A 13323-nucleotide genomic window follows, 5' to 3' on the forward strand; every position below is an offset into this window, starting at 1 on the left:
AATATTAGGTCAGACGACTAAAAACTAATTTAAGAAATGTCATAAAAGAAGACAAGTGGTGTGGTGCTCGGGAGGGAATTCGAGAGCTTAGGGCCCAGGCAGCTAAAGGCACAGTTGTCAATGGTGAAGTGATTAAGATCAGTGGATGCTCAAGAGACCAGAATTGGAGGTAGTCCAACAGAACTCTTGGAGGGTTGTAGAGCTGGAGGAGGTTACAGAGATAGAGAGGGGGCAAGGCCAGGAGGGCTATTTTAAATACATTCATGGGATGTGGTCATCACTGGCTAATGCAGTCCATTTGCAAATAAAGCTGCAGCAGCATATGGAAGCAGCCGTAAAGGAGGCTCTTAAAAATGATTATTCATTGCAGATATCACACACTTCGGTGTGAGTGATTGTAGCAGTATACTTATCATTAACCAATGCCTTCCTGCAATTGGAATCCTCAGAAAGCAACGAGAATTGTTGATAAGCACTAGAGGAGGCCACAAAATATTGCAACATTTTCATGGTGAAAATTGGGCACACGATGAATGAATAATTCCAAAATACCCAGTTAGCTCCTGGAAATGATGTCACCGAGGCAACATAAACTCTCTGAGGGAGGCTAGAAAATGTGATGCCGGCACTACTCCCCTCTACCCACCCGCCTGTCCCCAAAGCCCGCCCATATATCCAAAGCTGCCTTCACTTTGCAGAATAAGTCACATTTCAACAGGGGATTGAGTGTCAGAACAGGCATGACATCAGATTAAAAAACAATATTCACTTCAAAGAAGCTGCCATGAAGTCTACGCAGCCGGAATGACAGAATCTATATAGGAAGGAGGCCATTTGGTCGATCATGCCTGTGCCTCTGAAAGAGCTATCCAATCAATTCTATCCCCTCGCTACTTCCCCATAACTCTGAAAATTGTGTCTTTTTAAGGGAGATCCAATTTCCTTTTGAAAGTTTTCTATTGGATTTGCTTCCACCATTCTTTCCAATAGCACAGGAGACTCAGCGGGTCAGTTGGCAGTGCTCCTACATCTGAGACAGAGGGCTGTGTGTGTAAAAGGTGTGTGTCCAGCTTTTGAGGCTGTCTTATCATTTCACAGTTGCCCTTGAACCTCAGCAACAATGAGGACCAACAAATGAACACAAAGTGTTTTTAAAAAAAAATTAATTCAACGGCAGCACGGTAGCATTGTGGATAGCACAATTGCTTAACAGCTCCAGGATCCCAGGTTTGATTCCGGCTTGGGTCACTGTCTGTGCGGAGTCTGCACGTCCTCCCCGTGCGTGCGTGAGTTTCCTCCGGGTGCTCCGGTTTCCTCCCACAGTCCAAAGATGTGCAGGTTAGGTGGATTGGCCATGATAAACTGCCCTTAGTGTCCAAAATTGCCCTTAGTGTTGGATGGGGTTACTGGGTTATGGGGATAGGGTGGAGGTGTTGAGCTTGGGTAGGGTACTCTTTCCAAGAGCCGGTACAGACTCGATGGGCCGAATGGCCTCCTTCTGCACTGTAAATTCTATGATAATCTATGACATGGTCATCACTGTACATTCTTAATTGCCCTTGAGAAGATACTAGTGAGCCAACATTTTGACTGGAGCGGAGTGACTTGCTAGGCTATTTCAGTGTTAACCATCTCACTATGGGCCTGGAGTCACATGGAGGTCAGACCAGGTAAGGATGGTAGAATTGATTCCCTGAGAGGTATTCGTGACACTAATTCTTCTGACAATCTGATCATCATTATTGATACAAGCTGTTCAATTCATGCATTCGTTTAATTAACCAAATTTCAGAACTCCAATTGCCGTGGTGCTATTTGAACTCCTGAATCATCCATCTAGGTCACACAGTTACTGCACTAGTAACACAACCACCGTGTTGCAGTGCCTCATCAGGTGCTAGTGATTTGAGCAGGGTTTTAGTGAAAGAGGAGATCGAGAAGTAACTTCCATTTATCCCGTACGTTTCCCATTCCCAGGGTGATCTGTTACGTTTCCTCGCCAACAAAATACTTTGAAAGTCCAGCCACTGTTGTAATGATGGAGATGTAGTAGCAAATCCCAGCATAGCAAGCTCCCACAAAGAGTGCTAGGATAATTATTTTAGTGATGTTGGTTGAGGGCTAAATAATTGCTGGGATGGTGGGGAAAGCTCCCCTTCTTTTGAATGGTGTCATGGGGTATTTTGCATAGTCTGAGAGAGAGCAGATGGGACCTCACCCTAGCACTTCACCCGGAAGACTCTGATTGTACAGTACTGGGGGCAGAACTGCACTAAGTCTCATCAATGCATCATGTGTTAACGTTTTTTCCAACAAAAAAATGTAGATAAGTCATACCATGAATTTGTTTCCAAAAAGTATTTTATTTAATCATGAGGAACAAAGCAAGCAAATCAATCATATCTCAAAGCATTTCTATGAGTGTACATTCATTTATGCACCTTGACTGTACAAACACATTGCGCGGCAGGCAGGTGGTCTCAGAGATTGTATCTGAACACAAAGACTCTGACTTTGGTCTCTGGTCTTCTTTAGAAGTGAACGAGTCGCTGGAATTCTGTAATGAAAAGATAAAGATGTGACTGCACTCGAGAGGGCACAGAGGCGACCAAGGAAGCTCGTGCCTCGATTGGAGAACTTCAGACACGTGGAAAGATTGGATAGGCTGGAGTTGTTTTCTTTGGAACAGAGTAATCTGGGGGATGACCTAATTGAAATGTATAAGATGATGAGGGGCCTAAATAGAATAGATAAGAAGACTATTCTTCGTGGTTTAGGAGTCCTTAACCAGGGACATGCAATAAGGATAAGAGGTTTAGATGGGATTTGAGGGGAAATCCTCCACCTAGAGGGTGGTGGGAATCTGGAATTGGCTGCCTGAAAGGGTAGTAGAGACAGAAACCCTCATAACACTTGAAATGCTCTTGGATATGTACTTGAATTTAACAAGCCTTTGGACCAAGAGTGGAAAGTATGATTAGGCTGGCTAGCCATTTGTCAGCTGGCACAGACATGTTCGGCCGAATGGCCTCCTTCCTTGCTGTAAAATACAACTTGATGATTATGCCCACATTAATGAATCAATAACAGGGTGAGATGAAATGCAGATTTAAGCTCGCCTCAACACTGAAGCTACGTTGCATCAAACTGATGGGTGCCAAGAAGTAACTGAGGGGCAGGAGTAACCTCTGAGTAGCAGTCACCACGCCTGACCCATTACACAAGCCTTGTTGGCAGCCTGAAAGCAGCACCACTTTTTGTCTCCGGTGAGAGGTGCCATAGAATGATACAACACGGAAGGAGATCGTTCGGCCCATCGTGCCAGTGCTGGCCCCTCAAAAGAGCTGCCCAATCAATTCCTGTCCCCTCATTCTTCCCCTGAGCTCTGCAATTTTTTTTCACTTCAAGTATTTATTCTGTGATTACTTTTCCCCTTTCAGGGATTGTGATAATTGTCGTTCAAAAATAATTGATGGAAATGCTGCATAAGGGGCAGGTGTGCAAAGAGAGAGAGAGTGAGCGAGAGAGGGAGACTGAAAGAAGAGACAGATAGACATATGACCCACACTGGGCAAATTACTTTGGAAAGTAACTTGCATAACAAAAAACAGTGAAAAAAATCAAATCTGTTACACTTTATAAGGAAATCATTTGTAATTACATAATGCCTTTCACTAACTCAGGACATCCAAAGTGCAGTGAAGCAGTTCTGAAGTGTAGTCACGGCAGCAGCTAATTTGTGCACAACAAGCTCCCACAAATTACACTGTGATAATAAGTAGATCATCTGGTGCTGATTGAGGGATAAATATTGTCTAGGACACCAGGGCGAAAGTATTGGCATGGGATCTTTTACATCCACCAGAGAAAACATACACCAGAGAGAACACACAGGACCTCAGTTTAACATTTTACCCCAAGATAACATTTCCAACAGTGAAGCAGACTCTCAGTATTGCACTGAGAGCGTCGGCCTGGATTATGTCTTTGGGATGGGATGCGAGCAACTGACCCACAGCTGACAAGCAAAACCGCTTCTGTTCTGCTATGTATCGCAATTGCCCGAGAGTTTTGTTTAAAAAGTGTTTAACTTACCCTCAAATCCAATTTTGCCATCACCATCATTGTCGGCGGCAGAAAGCATTGACTGAGCCTCCTTATCACTCAGTACTCTGGCATCAGTGGAGAAATACTGAAGAAACAACCTGACGCAGAGAAACCGCCATTGGTGATCAATCAACAACAAAAAGCACTTGCATTTATCTAGCACCCCAAACTTAGTAAAATCCTCCCAGGGCGATTCACAGGAGCGATCATCAATTTAATACCCAACTGCATCAGGAGATATTGAAGAGTTGAATTTTAAGGGGCCTCTTAGAGGAGAGGTGGAGAGCTCGAGGAGGGAATTCCAGAGCTTAGGGCCAAGGCAGTTGAAAGCATGGCGACCAGAGGAATTGGAGATTTGCAAGAAGACTGAATAAGAGGAGCGCTGAGATCTCGGAGGGTTGCGAGACTGGGGATTCCAGAGATGGGGAAGGGGCGAGACCATGGAAGGATTTGAAAAGAAAGCAAATTGTAAAATTGAGGCATTACCAGTGGGCGAGTCATGGAGATCAGTGAGCGCAGGGGTGGTGAAAATAAGTCTTGTGATCGTAACAGAATAGAAAAGAAAAAATAATGAAGTTGCAGAACGTGATTCCTTGTATAACAAAACAAATTCCAGGATCCCACATCAGAATCATATAACATGACAGAGAAAGAGGCCATTTGGCCCATCATGCCTGTGGTGGATCCTTGTATGAACTATCCAATTAATCCCGCTCCCCGGCTCTTGCCCCATAACCTTGCGTTTATTTTTCCTTTTCAACCTATATACCCCAATTCCCTTTTGAAAATTTTGATTGAAGATGCTTCCATCACCCCAACAGGCAGCACATTCCAGATCACAAATCCTCGCTGTGTAAAATAATAAAATGCTCATCTCGCCTCTTGCTCCTCTGCCAATTAAGTCACCCGGGTGTTTGGAATTGAATAGAATAGCGATGGCTTAATTAGTCGATCTGTGTCAAGCAGTTTGAATTACCCGTGAAGACTGATGATTAATGTGTTCTCCGGTCATCCATCAAAAGCATGATTCAGCAGATTGACACCAATCATTTTTCATTCAATTGATGTTAGCGTATTAAACTCTCTTTGTTCAATAGCATCAGCAATCAGGGGGGACAATGGTGTGGTGATAATGTCACAGACCTAGTAATTTCAAGGCTAGCTCTCGGGCTGGGGTTCAAATCCCATCCAGCCAGCTGGTGCAATTTTAGTTCCCTTGAGAAAGCTTGGTACCAACCAGGAATCAGATAAGCATTCATTGCGGTGGTTCTGAGTAAGCACTCTTTCCCAAAGATTGCCCTTTCTTAACATAGATGGACCCTCGCAGATCTGTGGGGTTTATTCAGTTTTCTTTGCTTCAGATTTTAGAATTTTCAGATTAATGTAACCCTGAAAAGTGGGAGGTGATTCATTTTGAGAGGTCTAACAAGACAAGGGAGGTACAGAAGACCAGAGGGACCTTGGGGTGCATGTCCATAGCTCCCTCAAAGCAGCAGGACAGGTAGATAAGGTTAAAGCAGCAGGACAGGTAGATAAGGTGGTTAAGAAGGCATATGGGATACTTGCCTTTATTAGCTGAGGCATAGAATATAAGAGCAGGGAGATTATCGTGGAGCTGTGTAAATGCTTGTTAGGGCACAGATGGAGTACTGTGTGCAGTTCTGGTCACCACACTATAGGGGGATGTGATTGCACTCGAGAGGGTACCGAGGAGATTCACCAGGATGTTGCCTGGGCTGGAGCATTTCAGCTATGCAGAGAGGCTGGTTAGGCTGGAGTTGTTCTCCTTAGAGCAGGGAAGGCTGAGGGGGCACCTCAGCGAGGTGTACAAAATTATGAAGGACATGGATAGGAAGAAACATTTCTCCTTAATTGAGAGGTTAAAGAAATGGGGAGGAGATTTAGAGGGATTTGAGGAAAACCTTTTCACCCAGAAGGTGGTGGGAATCTGGAACTCGCTGCCTGAAAGGGTCGAGACGGGAACTCTCACAACATTTAAGAAGCATTTAGCTGAGCGCTTGAAATGCCACAGCACACAAGGCGATGGACCAAGTTCTGGAAAATGGGATTAATATAAATAGGTGCTTGATGGCCAGTGCAGACATGATGGCCTGTAAAACTATGACTCTATGATTTGCAGCATCTGCAGTATTTTTGTCATGAGACCGTTGCTTCTATTGCTGTCATTCTCATAGTCCCTTTGACAGAGCAGCTGTGTGGCCAAGAGTTTCCAGTGTGGCTTTATAGATTTGGCTTCTACTGTTAATTGATGCACAGGTCTATAGGTGGCAATGGGGACTGAGTTAGAACTGGCTATGCAGCAGCTTCTTACCAGGTTCGGTGTGAGAGACCACCTTGCCAGATTCAGTTTCAGCACAGTGCATAAAGTAGGTGTGCCAAATCTGATTGGACTGTTCCCGGAGAGTTTGGTCATGTGAAAGAAATGGATTTGGGGGGCGGCGGCGGCGGCGGGGGGGGGGGGGGGGCGGGGGGGCTGCGTGGTTGTGAAATACGAACATTAAGGGATATGGAGTTAGGACACAAATCAATAACCATCTGATTCAATGGCAGACATGAGGGGCTGAATGGCCTCCTTCTGTTCCTACTATGGTCATAATCAAGGATCCTCATTTTCTGTTGTGGGTAATAGTGAATTGGCAAAAGAAATTCAACATGTGCCTTTCCCAATGGAGCAATGGAGTTAACGTGTTCAAAAATGGGCAGGGTGGAAAAGGTGCAGCCAATTTGCAACTCTCCATTTTGTGCCACCTCCCAACAAGATCAGTTTGAGTTCCTCAAGTTTGCTTAAGACCACATGGCCTGTGGCAGCAATTATGTTTAGCTGCGCACCCGCTCCAATGCCAGAGAGACCTTGTCAGAAACTAACAGGATGTCACAAAGGCAGCACCAAGAGATGTCATGCGTAAAAGATGGCTGCATTCTTTCAGAGGAATACAGAAGAGTTTGAAATACGGAGTTAAATTCCAGTCAATGGAACGAAGAACAGGTGAGTCATCAAATAAATGGGGCGCTTGGCTCCATCAGGTTATTGGCCGTGTATAGGGTTGCCAACCCTCCAGGATTGGCCTAGAGACTCCAGGAATTGTAGATCAACTCCCAGGACACTGCTGTGTATAATCTTGGAGAAGAATTATAGGGACATCTAAATAGATGGTTGATTAAAATCTTCTTTGAACATACAATTGGGAAAAATGAGTCCTTTTGCTTTCCAATTGGTGTAGTAAGGCATTGTGTCACAAGGACAGATGTGTTGGTCAATGAATGGCTGGAGCTGGGGTAAAGTCATGTGCTGTAACCTCCGGGAATACATTTCATTTGATCACGGTTGACAACCTTATGAATGGGTTGAATACGAAGGTCCATCCTGCTGAACCTTGCTACTTACAGCTTTACGTGCAATGTGTGCTTACTTGAGCTCAGTTTTATCGATGGAGCCGCTGCCATCCTGATCCAGGATTGCAAAGACTTTCCTCAAGTCTTCCATGGACTTTTTGGACAGGCCGCACGTTCCAAAGAACTTCTTGAAGTCGAAAGAGTCAAGAGCTGGGGAAGGGAAGAGAAATGCAGCAGCAATGAGAATGCCAGAAAGAGGGTTGAGAAGACCCTGCAAGTCTTTAGTTTTGTGGAGCACTGAAAGAACTTTGCCCCTCAGCTCGTTGATAGATTGGGATGAAAGATAAAAGACTCCTGACTTCTCCACAATGACAATGTTGCTGTGTGACGCCAGAAAGGGTCTTCATTAAACAGCAAGCGGACAGGTTTCATACAAGTGTTAACATGATCAGTGCTGATATTGCACGCTGTGATTTGAACCCCCTGGACTTTTGTCGCACTTTGATACGGTGGTAGACTTGGTAACACACAATTGAGCTGAACATAATAGTACTGGAGGGTTGAGAAATCCGTTGTTGGCACCAGGACCATTTTACAGCAGTGGCCTTGCACCAACATGCGCTACAGTATAACTGTGGTCGGTGGGGAGGCAGCATTTTAAGCTTGAAGAATTATAATTTAAGGGCGTCTCATTGCAACATCTTTAATTTCCCATCCATAGAAAAGTTTGGTCCTCCCTTTCCATTATTTTAAAAAGCCTCACCACTTACAGCCCATTGGGCAGAGTTGGGTGCAGAATTTGCACAACTCGGCATTATCTGGTTTGAGAGTATTACATAGAATGTGCAGCTCAGAAACAGGCCATTCGGCCCAACTGATCCATGTCTGCATTTATGCCCACGTGAGGCTTCTCCCATCCTCTCCCTATCAGCATTTCCTCTTGTTCCATTTTCCCTCATGTGTTTATCTAGTGTCCCCTTATCGGTGTTACTTGCCTCATCCACTCTCTGTGGTGGCAAGCTCCACATTGCAACCACTCTGTGGTTTCTCCTGAATACTCCTGATGGAACTTACTCAATATTTATCCCTTTGATTTTAATGGAACTGATAATCCACCAGGTTCTAGCCAGAGACAGCAGAGTGAACGCAATTTAATACCTCAATGGTGGAAGAAAGAAGGAACTTGCATTTGACTCATATCTTTCACAATCTTGGCATATTGGCGCTTTATGGAAATGAAGTACTTTTTGAAGTGCAGTCACTATAACAATGGAGAAAACGCGGCTGCTAATTTGGGCACAGCCAACTCTCTCAAACGGCACTGGGATAATGACTAGGTAATCTGTTTCAATGATGGTTGAATATTGATCCCAGGACGTTGGAGAGACCTCCTCAACCTTCAAAATAGCAGCCACGAGATCTTTTACATCCACTTGAGAGGGTAGATGAGGACCTCAGTTTAACCTTTCATCTGAAAAGATGCCACCTCTGCTGGTAAAACGCACCCTCAGTACTGCACTAAGAGTGTCAACCCAGATAATAATAACAATAATCTTTATTGTCACAAGTAGGCTTACATTAACACCACAATGATGTTAGTGTGAAAAGCCACCAAACCTGGCAGAATGCGTCTTCAACCAGTGGCCTTCTGACTCACAGATGAGAATGCTATCCACTGAGGCAGGGTTAACACCAGTGGAGGGCGACTCCCTCAATGTTCTCTGCACAGTAATATCAATTATCACTACTTATCAAATTATATACATTTTCTCCTTATAAAGTGGCTTAATGTTTTCCTACAGAGTTAACCTCCCCACCTCCCCCAGGCCTATATTACTATTGAGACTCCTGTTGTGGAATATAATGCTGCTATGGTCTCAGACTAAGTCTCGCACTGTTGCATATTTGCCTAGAATCCCTTTCACCCTTTCTGATTCCTTTTGGCAGATTAGTCTATGAAAGATGAAAACTTTACCTTTGCATTCTGAAATGGCAGAGTTGATGTCACCAGCTCCCAGGATGTCGAGGATTTTCATGGTGAAACTATAGGAGGGAAATAAAACCAAAACTTCAGACAAACCTTTAAGCTCAAGTATCTTACATCTGAACAAAGGATACTTTAAGAATGTCATTTTTGCAGAAGTGCTCAATTTCACCAAACTTGATTTGATAGAATGAAATGATGTTTCAATCTTCTTGGTGCTGGAGTGAGAGGGGGAGGAACCTACCTGACACCTGAATGGGGTGCGGGTAACCAACGTCTCTATGTGCCCCGTACACCTGAGTGGGGTTTCCGTGCACATTTCATTCTTAGAATACAGTCCTGAGAGCAAGATCTTACCTGATTACAGATTTCAACTCTTCTTACAGGACTACAGGATAAAACCCAGTGACAAATAAACTTGGAGTTTCTGCATTGTCACCATGAAACTTTCAAAGCACTCAGTGTCACAAAGTGCACGAGGCTCTGGAATAAGATGCAAGATCCCTATTGGCTTGACAGTCGTTGTACCTTCGCACTGTTCCAAAAGTGTAGTAGCAGAAAGATTCACGGGTAGATTAATAGTTTGACTCTTGTGAACATGAGCTCTCCTTTTCTAGACCCTAGATCATTGTGATCATAGCTGATGGGAGGGGGAGGGGGGGAGAGGGAAGGTGAGGGGGGGGGGGGGGGGGGGAGAGGGAGGGGGCGGGGTAGTTCATCCACTACACTGGGTGGGTTGTATAGGCTCCTAGGCTGCATGTGGAGGTTGTGGGTTTGCGGAGTGAGGGAGCATTCACTAGAAAAGGGAGGGGCAGCATGGTAGCACAGTGGTTAGCACAGTTGCTTCACAGCTCCAGGGTCCCAGGTTCGATTCCCGGCTTGGGTCACTGTCTGTGTGGAGTCTGCACGTTCTCCCCGTATGTGCGTGGGTTTCCTCCGGGTGCTCCGGTTTCCACCCACAGTCCAAAGATATGCAGGTTAGGTGGATTGGCCATGCTAAATTGCCTTCAGTCTCCAAAAAAGGTAGGTGGAGTTACAGGGATAAAGCGGATAGGATGGAGGCATGGGGTTTAAGTAGGGTGCTCTTTCCAAGAGCCGGTGCAGACTCAATGGGCTGAATGGCCTCCTTCTGCACTGTAAATTCCATGATTCATACCCACTGGATGTCAGCCCAGTGTTCTGAGCCAGAGCTCCGGTCTCCACTCACTGGGATTGGCTGCATCAGCATTTTAATGTGGAATCCTTCAAATGAGGGGTAGAAATGACCCCCTCAAATCCAAGGCTGGCTCCAGAGCTCCAGTGTTTCTGATCTCCTACTCCAATGCAGAGAGAGAGAAAGAAAGAGAGAGAGAAAGTCTAGCTCCACTCACCTGCCTGTTGTTCCTTCTTTCCCGGCACCAACAAGTTTCAAATTGGAGAGAGTGCAGCTGAGTGATATTTGCAGTGTGCCTGCTCCTTTATATACCCTTCAGCCTGTGCAGAATTCAGCGTTCTGGCTCATTAACAAGAGGGTGGAGACTGTGTCAAATAAAAGCTGGTTTGTTCTCACCATTTTCATGGGAACCACCAATAGTTTTTCTTCCCCTTGTGTGTGAGAGAGACGGAAAAAGTGATTAGTATTGCTGCAGGTATGGGATGCCGGTGCTGGTTGGTGAATGATAGCTGGTCACTTTTGGTTCCCATCAACCCTCCCCCTTTGATCCTAGCATTCACCCCACTTCATCATAAATTACAGAAGCAGGGAGGTCATGTTGGGAGTTGTATAAAACTTTGGTGAGGCCACAGCTGGAGTACTGTGTGCAATTGTGGTCGCCACATTATAGGAAGGATGTGATTGCACTGAAGGGGGTGCAGAGGCGATTCACCTGGATGTTGCCAGGGATGGAACATTCAACTTATGAAGAGAGGTTGGATAGGCTTGGGTTGTTTTCATTGGAGCAGAGAAGACTGAGGGGTGACCTGATCGAGGTGTACAAGATTAAGAGGGGCATGGGCGGGGTGGATGGGGAACAGCTGGATTAAAGCAAATTACTGCGGCTGCTGGAATCTGAAACCAAAGAGAAAATGCTGGAAAATCTCAGCAGGTCTGGCAGCATCTGTAGGGAGAGAAAAGAGCGAAGGTTTCGAGTCCAATGACTCTTTGTCAAAGCTGGTGACAAAGCTTTGACAGAGAGTCATTGGACTCGAAACGTTAGCTCTTTTCTCTCCCTACAGATGCTGCCAGACCTGCTGAGATTTTCCAGCACTTACTCTTTCGATAGGGAGCAGCTGTTCCCCTTCATTGAGGGGTCAGTTACGAGGGGACACAAGTTCAAGGTGAGGGGCAGGAGGTTTAGGAGGGTTTGAGGAAAAACATTTTTACCTAGAAGACGGTGACGGTCTGGAATGCACTGCCTGGGAGGGTGGTAGAGGCCCGTTGCCTCACGTCCTTCAAAAAGTACCTGGATGAGTACTTGGCGCATCATAACATTCAAGGCTCGGGGCCAAGTGCTGGCAAATCCTGGAGGCAGGTCAGGTGTCTTTCTTTTTTAAAAAAAATAATTTTTATTGAGGTTTTCACAAAATATCAACAACAAAATGAAAAAGGAACCCAATAGAATTAAATACAGAAGAAAATAAAACAACCCCCGTGCCCTCCTCCCCCCTATACATAAATAATAAATTAACACCCCGAATTAACACAAAGCAAACATAGCACATATATACACCCCCTCAAATACCCCAGTGTAAACAAACAAAAATAAAATAGAAACCCCCCCCCACCCCCGGCTGCTGCTGACCATTGTCTACCGTTCTGCCAGGAAGTCCAAGAACGGTTGCCACCGCCTGAAGAACCCTTGTACCGATCCCCTTAAGGCGAATTTCACCCTCTCCAATTTAATAAACCCCGCCATATCGTTGATCCAGGATTCCACGCTTGGGGGCCTCGCATCCTTCCACTGAAGAAGAATCCTCAGCCGGGCTACCAGGGACGCAAAGGCCAGAATACCGACCTCTTTCGCTCCTGCACTCCCGGCTACCCTGCAAACCCAAATATTGCGAGTCCCCAGCCCGGTTTGACCCTGGATCCTACCACTCCTGACACCCTCCTCGCTACGCCCTTTCAAAATTCCTCCAGCGCTGGGCATGCCCAGAACGTAATGGGTGTGATTTGCTGGGTTCCCTGAGCACCTAACACACCTGTCCTCACCCCCAAAGAAACCGGCTCACCCTTGTCCCGGTCTTGTGTGCCCTGTGCAGCACCTTAAACTGTATGAGGCTGAGCCTCGCGCACGAAGAGGAAGGGTTCACCCTCCCAAGGCCATCTGCCCACGTCCCCTCCTCGATCTCCTGTCTCAACTCCTCCTCCACTTACCTTTCAACTCCACCACCGAGGCCTCCTCCTCCTCCTGCATCACCTGGTAAGTTGCCGAGATCTTTCCCTCTCCAACCCATCCCCCTGAGAGCACCCTGTCCTGTACTGTGCGGTGGCAGCAGCAGCGGGAATTCCACCACTTGCCGCCTGGCAAACACCCTTACCTGTAAATATCTGAAGGTGTTCCCCGGGGGGAGCCCATACTTCTCCTCCAGCTCACCCAGGCTCGCGAACTTCCCGTCCACAAACAGGTCCCTCAACCTTCTTATCCCTGCCCTGTGCCACCCCAAAAACCCTCCATCTATTCTCCCTGGGACAAACCGGTGGTTTCCCCTCCAATATTGGGATCCACATCGCCCCCCCCCCCCCCCCCCCCCCGCCGCCCCCCCCCCCCCCCCCCCCCCCCCCCCCCCCCCCCCCCCCCCCATGCCGCCTCCACTGCCCCAGATTTTGAGGGTAGCCGCCACTACTGGGCTCGTGGTATACCTAATTGGAGGGAGCGGCAGCGGCGCCGTTGCCAGCG

General features: G+C 46.4%; 1 protein-coding gene across 1 annotated transcript; it reads right to left on the reverse strand.

The window, feature by feature from the left end:
- Nucleotides 1-2343: 2343 nt before the first annotated feature.
- LOC140394340 (parvalbumin, thymic-like) lies at nt 2344-10953 on the reverse strand. Its single transcript, XM_072481539.1, has 5 exons — nt 10816-10953; nt 9437-9504; nt 7539-7671; nt 4096-4205; nt 2344-2557 (listed from the first exon to the last, which is right to left on the reverse strand). The coding sequence occupies exons 2-5, from the start codon at nt 9495-9497 to the stop codon at nt 2532-2534; spliced, it is 330 nt and encodes a 109-aa protein (XP_072337640.1). The 5' UTR covers nt 9498-9504; nt 10816-10953; the 3' UTR covers nt 2344-2531.
- Between the last annotated feature and the right edge of the window lie 2370 nt (nt 10954-13323).

This window comes from Scyliorhinus torazame, chromosome 17, assembly GCF_047496885.1.
Source record: "Scyliorhinus torazame isolate Kashiwa2021f chromosome 17, sScyTor2.1, whole genome shotgun sequence".
Classification (NCBI taxonomy): Eukaryota; Metazoa; Chordata; class Chondrichthyes; order Carcharhiniformes; family Scyliorhinidae; genus Scyliorhinus; species Scyliorhinus torazame.